The 7,500-nt window shown below is 42.9% G+C and overlaps 1 protein-coding gene across 1 annotated transcript in view; it reads right to left on the bottom strand.

The window, feature by feature from the left end:
* Positions 1 to 109: 109 nt before the first annotated feature.
* LOC306736602 (plasma membrane calcium-transporting ATPase 2-like) overlaps positions 110 to 7,500 on the bottom strand; it is a gene marked incomplete at its 5' end in the record, with an annotated part of 55,174 nt that continues 47,783 nt past the window's right edge. The window contains 2 exons of the mRNA XM_079218254.1: positions 110 to 496; positions 5,633 to 5,697. Of these exons, the coding sequence (XP_079074380.1) occupies positions 179 to 496; positions 5,633 to 5,697 (383 nt within the window). The 3' untranslated portion in view covers positions 110 to 178. The remainder of the gene's footprint in view (positions 497 to 5,632; positions 5,698 to 7,500) is intronic.

Genomic DNA, 7,500 nt, shown 5'->3' with positions numbered 1-7,500 from the left:
TGAAAATCTGACAAAATACATCTTATATAAATAAATCACAAATTGACACTGATGTATTTCAAATTCCAATGGCTTTATTTTATGTATATAGATTTGTATATATTTATATATATTTATATATATTATATATATACTTATGTCACAACTTTTACTCAGTTGCTTGATTATCATCTTTTGTTCATCTTAACGACATGACACTAAGACCAAGGCATTCCACATGATCATATCTTTCAAAAGAGTAAAGAAAACAACGCGACACGCACACACACATCAATGTACAGGTATCGTGGTTCTGTCTGTAGGAAGAACGGCAAAGTAAAAAGCAGACGAGAGACGAGCGGACAGAGTGAGCAGAGAAAGGTGAGAAACCAGATGAAGCACTGGAGCCAAACTGGAGGATTCTGTTGCATAGATTGAAGCCAACAGGAGGATGTTTGGTCGAAACGGACAGGATGAGAGCGACACACACACGGACACACACATGTACACACACACACTTAGGGAAGCACAGGAAGTTTTATTTTGTCTCCCAAACAAAATCACCGTGAGGCTCAGAATCTGCCAGACAAGGAGGCCGAGAACCTCGTGAGGAAAAGGAAAAGTCAGAATCAAAAGGATTCATCCTCTGGGAACACGGATGTCTTTACGGGATTTAATGACGATCCGTCAAATAGTCGTTGAGATATGTGAAATATTCAAAATAAATTGACTGCTTTGATGCCAAACACAAGTAAATGAAGGACATTTAGACGTCCATGTTGGGGAATAAACGGAATACAAACTGTAAATGCACAGAAAACATTTTTTTTCTATAAATGAAACAATAGCTGAATAAATAAAACGTGGTTCTTGAATCCTGGCTGCCAGATTTGATAAAACAGATACTAGATTATCGCTCACTGTTCTTTAAATCCTCCGTTTGATAATGCATTTGTATTCTCGGTCTGTGTCCAGTACAGAGATATGACGAGGCCATGGTTAGCATAGCTTAGCACAAAGACTGGAAGCGGAGGGGAACTGCTAGCGTAACTCCAGAAAATCTACTCCAACATCTTCCAATCGTCGATCGACATTTAGAAACAGTCGAAACAGGAATATCTAAAGAGATGTTGGGGTCTTGTGTCGTTTTAGACTTTTAGATGCCGACGAGATTAAAACCCAGAGGACTTTTATTTAAAAAAAACATTTTTATGGCGATGAACAATCAGATTAAAATGTAAACCCAGAGTTTATCACGGTCATCACAATGTGAATTAGAGCACATGAACAAGGAAACATGTTTTTTAAACATCGTGTAAATTGGGCTTTTAAAGAATTGTAAGAAGTGGGATCTTTTCAGTAAACGTCAAAATGTTTTGTCAATCAATTAATCTGCAACTATTTTGATAATCAATGCTGCTTTTATTCGTCACATATGAAGTCAAACTGAATATCTTTGGGTTTTGAACACATTTTAGACAAAACTATATATTGATGAATCTGAAGAATAATCAATATTGAAATGAATTCCTAGTTGCAGCACAACAATTGGAAAATTGCCTCTCAGCCGACATATTGATCAATATTCTGATTTATCTGTGAGAAAGAAACACGGTCAGACATTTTTTTCAGATGAGCGACAAACTCCATTATCCCTCGTTTTCCTCCCAGAACCTGAACCAGCAGAGAGAAGCAGCAGGATAATGATCATGGGGATCAATGGATGTGATTGGTGAGATGATGATGATGATGATGATGATGACACCCGCAGAGCAGACGCCCACCTGAACGCCTCCCTCCTCCTCTCACTGCACGGGTGGGTGGGTGATGCGTTCACGGGGGATCTGTAAATCTCAGTGTGTGTGTGTGTGTGTGTGTGTGTGTGTGTGTGTGTGGATGAAGCGGTGAAGGATGAGCCGACAGATTCGTTGCAAGTTATTCAGTTTCGGGATAAATGAGACGATGGAAACAAACAAAAAAAGAGAAGAAGAATCTTCCATCTTCCATCAATCCATCCATCAGAAGTCACACAGTTTTAATTTCCTCAGTGTGTTTCACCTCACAGTGCAGATACAGGAGAGTGTGTGTGTGTGTGTGTCTGCATGTGTGTTTGTGTAACGTTGCATGTGTTCGGGGGCGTGTGTTTGAGATTAATTTGGTAAAAACAAGTCAACATTTTTGGGATGTTTCATTCCATACTAAAACATGCAGAACACAGAACATTGAACACATATACTGAACAGTTAGTTTTATCCAAATGCAGTTTCTCTTTTTGTTTTTAATATATATATATATATATATATATATATATATATATATATATATATATATATATATATATATATATATATATATATATATATATATATATATATATATATATATATATATATCTCTTTTCGCACAGAGTGGCTTTAGGCTACACAGAACACGACAGAAACAATCGCACCAGGTTGGACATATTGCTTTAAACCACCAAGTTTTTGTATATATGTCATGCATGCCACATAGATGATATTATGTTTATACAAAAATAACACCAACAGCCTATTACTGTGTATCATAGCAATTACAGAAAACCTTTTCAGTCTTTTTTGCAGTGAAGTTCAACTGAGAAACCATATACATATACATATCTATGTATTTGTATCCAATACACACACACACACACACACACGTGTATATATATATACTAGATATAAATATATAGAGATATTATAAATATATAGATATATATGTTGAGTGGTTATGACTTTTCCAAATGTGATATTCCAGTTTTGTTGAACCATTTTTTTTTCGTGATAGTTTAAGTGGATGTGAAGGTTCTCCAAAGAATTCCTTAAGATCCGACAACAGGAAGCTGTTCTGAGAGAAAGGCAGTGCTCTGAGGAGGAAGCAGTCAAAATGCAACGATGACCGGATAAGAGGAGAGTTCCTTTTTCCACGCAGAAGTCCGGTTGGAGAACCGGAGATCTTCCGAGCTCTGCGTCTCCGATGGCGGGCCGGTGCTGAATCAGTCCAACACGACCACAGGAAGGCCATGATGGCAAGCGCAGAGGGACAATCCTATCCAGGGGGGCTTGGAGGGGGGAGGGGCCGGGGAGGGAGGGTCATGTGACTGCAAACTTTCTAAAAAAACAAACTTGTGCAGAAGAAGAAAAGAAACGACTTTGGCAGAACATCCTTAAAGCTTTGCTGGATGGTGATTGGCTGATTTCCCCCGCCAGCCCCTCCCCCTTCCCATTTCCTGTCAACCGATTGGACAACAGGTACACTTCATCCCCTTATATGACAATATTTACATTGCACTGACTGAAGGAGCACAGCTGTTCTGAAGGTGCGTCTCGTTTGGCGGCAGGAAGAGGAAGTGATGTCACGAGCACTTCCAATAAGTCCCGCCCTCTTCCCCGAGAAATGTTTCTGACGTCGGTGGTGGTGTAAAAATGGCAATGACGTCTATGGTCGCAGCCGTGTGCCGCCACAGGCTCCGCCTCCTTCAACGTCCAAATTTCACGACCGAATCAAAAATAAAATAAAAAGCGGCGTCCTCTTGCTCTTTGGCCTGAATTTAGACGACTCAACCTGAGGTCCGGGGGCCGTCCGGGGGCCGCCTGGAGCCTGTTGTTTGGGCCCCTAGTCTTCATTAGACCTCTCATTATGACATGAACAGCAGTTAACCGGGACAAAAAGACACATTTAAATGAACAAAAAAAAATACCCAAATTAAAACTTCCAACATGATTTCGTCATGGCAACCCCCAAAACGTAGAGGTAAAGGTATTACAGCTGCTGGTCACATTAATTAATAGCGTCTTTAAATACTGAAATGACATTGACAGAGGAACTCAAAGAGAGTCCACGTTGTGTTTGGAGAGATGTTGGTGAAGGTCCTCATGGGTCATACTGGTTTCTAGCAACCCAGACTAGGGACTGGACCCAAGACCAGGTCTACTGGGTCCAGTAGGGCCCTGCTGTGTTGGTGTCGGACCAATGTGGACCGAGTCTAGGGGGCGCCTTCACAAGCCACAGTCTGTTCGGATGGGCCGAATCGGAATTACATTTATATCACTTTTGGTCCGTTTTCTGTTTAGTCCGGTCCAATTAAAGCAGAACCAGTTTAGCGAGGGAACCTCTGATCTACTGTGAGCTTAAACCCAAGCATGTTCTGCATGTTCTCCTCGGCTCAGACGTCAAAGAAACATCGGACTTCTGCAGAAGGCAGAGTCGGTCCTCTGCCACCGGTTGTTCTGGTCCGCATCAGAGTTGGATCAAAACGGACTAAATGTTGGCTTGAGAAAGCGCCCCAACTGTCCTTAAGTGCCTTTTTTGGGTTTTTTTGGATCAAAGCCCTTAGACCTACGATGGGACCAGGATCTCTTTTAAAGAATTAGTCACGTTGGGGTTCAGGTTTTCTTTTCACGGGTCCACTTTAAAAGACCTCGCTCAGAGCTCGTTTTTTGTAAAAGACGCGCCTTCACAGGCCACGCCCCCCCCTTTCAACAGAGGCGGGGCCTGAAGCAGGACACAGCCAGTTTGGAAAACAGCATCAGTCCACTCATTTAAAGAAATCAGTCGCTTCAAAGTACAGAAACAAAAGGAAACCCAGAGGTTGGATAAATAATTATACACTCCCATTTAATGTTTGATACAGGTAGCTGTATTCACTCCAATGGAGTCGGATAACTGCGAAATCACATATCGTGTAGTGTGTGTCACAACATCTTAGATAAAGTGAATATACTCATGTAAAAGGGGGCTAATGAGACTATTGGGAGACGGTTGAGATTCCAATTGAGCGGCCGACAGGAAGTAAACAAGTCACTGCAGGTTTCTGAGCCCTAACATCAGGTGACCAAGACGACACACGTGGCATAAATATTAGAGCTGTAAAAAGAGTCCACGTTAGATTCATCTCATTCATGTACTGTACTGTCACCAAACTCTTCAGCTTATACATATATATATTCATATATCTCCAAAATATTAAAAAGTACTTAATATAAAAATACAGAAGAGTTGTAAAAAATGAGCAAAACATTGAATTTTATATGAAAACCATGCAAGAAAGATTCCCCGTTCAGTTAAATAGTAACTCTAAGATTCAGGAAAGCAAGGGAATGAAAGGGAAGTGGTCGAATGAGAGAAGTGCAGGCGAACTGCCACCCACTTGCTTTTCATGTAAACATTGTAGAGGTCCTTTAAACTTGGTTCGGCAGTGACGACTGAAGATTTTTCTTCTTGCTTTTTGGTCGTGTTTGGAGTCGAGGGCCGAGGGGAGGCGGGGCCAGAAAGTCCAAAGGAAACCTCGATAACAATGAGATAAAAAAACAATACAGACAACCTATAAAATATGGCTCTGAGTTACATAGAAAAAGCTCATCAGAGGGGAGAGGAAGAACCTAGTCGTGACAGAAAGTTGGATATATGGCAGTAGTAGCACATAGGTTGATGGCTGCTAGTCAGACTAAGAGGGGATTACACACGTCGCTGCTTCTGATTGGGAGATGATTCCTTCCTCTTTTAAGACAGTAATCTGCGGATAGGCAGGAAGTACCGAGCGGTGGCGGAGACAAACGGTGGAGTTCACTCTACAGGCTGACTGGTGACATCATCAGTCTCCCATGAAGAAGACACAGGACAGTAGGAGACGCACGGCGGCGATGAAGATGACGATGATGATTCTCTGCTGCTGGCTTTGTGGCGTCACCGATTTAGTTTCTGTTCGTACAAAATCGGGGAAACGAGGGAACACAAAAAACGCCAGAACTGGTACTAAGATGCGTCTGGAACACAGACGGACGGTCCAGACTCGGTTCAGAGATCCATCGACTTCCTGTCTGTTCGGACTGAACGTCCGTGACCCCAAAACTGGACGCCGATCTCGCTTCAGACCCAGAACACACCAAGAGGATTATACATCCCAACTGGGGCCGAGGGGTCCACCAGGAAGAGCTTCAAGAAGCGCCTGGGAAACCTTTCTTAGTGTCGCACACACACACACACCTAAATGTTGCGCTCCACACAGGACGCTCCGGTTTACCGGACGGACACAAACGCCTCACTTGAAGGCTGCCGAGTCAGATTTGTTGTTTTTTGCGCTGCCGGTTCTCCGTCAACCCAGATCTAAATAAGCAGCAGCAAAAAGGATCGAACTCTCGGATTAAAAAAGAGGGCTTTTATTTTGAAGGAGACAAAATGGCAGTAGTTCAGTTTGGAGAGTCCAAAACGTGAAAGATGAGAGCTAGATGTTTCGTCGACTCTGACACCCAAAATACAGTTAGCGGCACAGTGGGGCAGTGTTTAGCGAAGTGTGGGGGGGAGGGGTCGCCTCACAGTGTCACGGTCGCAGGTCGTCACTTTTAATTGGTTGTCACACTCCAAGTGGGCGGGCCTTATCTAATACGTGCCTGTCAGAGGAGATAAGAGAGTTTGAGACGATGTTTCTCCGACATGAACTGAACCGACGCTCATCAGCGGCAGCAGAAATATGTCAGGTTCTAGTTGAGCTGCAGCCTTTTGTTGTTTTTTGTGTGTTGCGGCCTCACGTCTTGTCGGCTGTGGCGACAGCAAGAAAGGCCCCGCAGGACATGAAACCCCACGTGGGTTTGTATCGTTGTACGTTGTTGTGGTAACAGGAAGTTCAGCCCTACAGACAGGAAGTTAACGTTGCTCTGAACGGACGCTGCGAGCAGATTAAACACACACATGGTCGTCCAAAACAGAACCCCAAATATTCATTCCTAAATTATCATGCGACTCAACACGAATGAAACACAACATGCATCCTACTGAACAAGAGCCACGCTCCTGTCTCCTATCGACACGGTGGACGCAGTGGGGGAGGGGCTTAGAGAAGCAGAACCCTGGCTGGATGAGATGAGGTCGGATCCCCGCTGAGCAGAGAGCCAGCCCTCTCTGGACGCCGCCATGTTGGATATATATATATATATATATATATATATATATATATATATTTGGGGGTAGTAAACATTCTGTCCTTCCACATGCAACACAGCTGACAAAAAGAAAAAGCAACACATATCAGACACGATAAAGGGAAAAACATTTCTTTAAACAGTTCAACCTCGAACACGGTAGTGTCGCACACTCAAGACATTCTGATTGAATCAACCATCAGTTAACATTCGTTAGAGGTTTTTTAAAAACAAACAAAAGAAACAACCCCCCCCAAAAAAAAAAAAAATTACATTTTTGCATTTGCCTAAAAATCTTCTGATCAACAAACCGCTCCGGCTGATGAGCGGTGTAGAGGAGCGGGAAAGCGTATGTACATGGGAATCACTGCACTCTTTGAAAAGTTCTGTGCCGTTTTTTGAGAGAGGCGCGGCGGAATGAAGCGAGTACAGAACACACGACATGCTGCTGCTGTGAGTCCCGCGGAGATCGAACCCAACGTAGTTTAAAAGCTTTTCAAAAAGGATCGGCAGGTTAAAAAATATACACGGAATGGACAAAAAAAAAATGGGTCTTCCACAGTGGAGACTCTGACTCCACCCTCTC

The sequence above is a fragment of the Taurulus bubalis genome (genome assembly GCF_910589615.1).
Source record: "Taurulus bubalis genome assembly, chromosome: 5".
Classification (NCBI taxonomy): domain Eukaryota; kingdom Metazoa; phylum Chordata; class Actinopteri; order Perciformes; family Cottidae; genus Taurulus; species Taurulus bubalis.
This window is presented reverse-complemented; position numbering and strand designations above follow the sequence as displayed.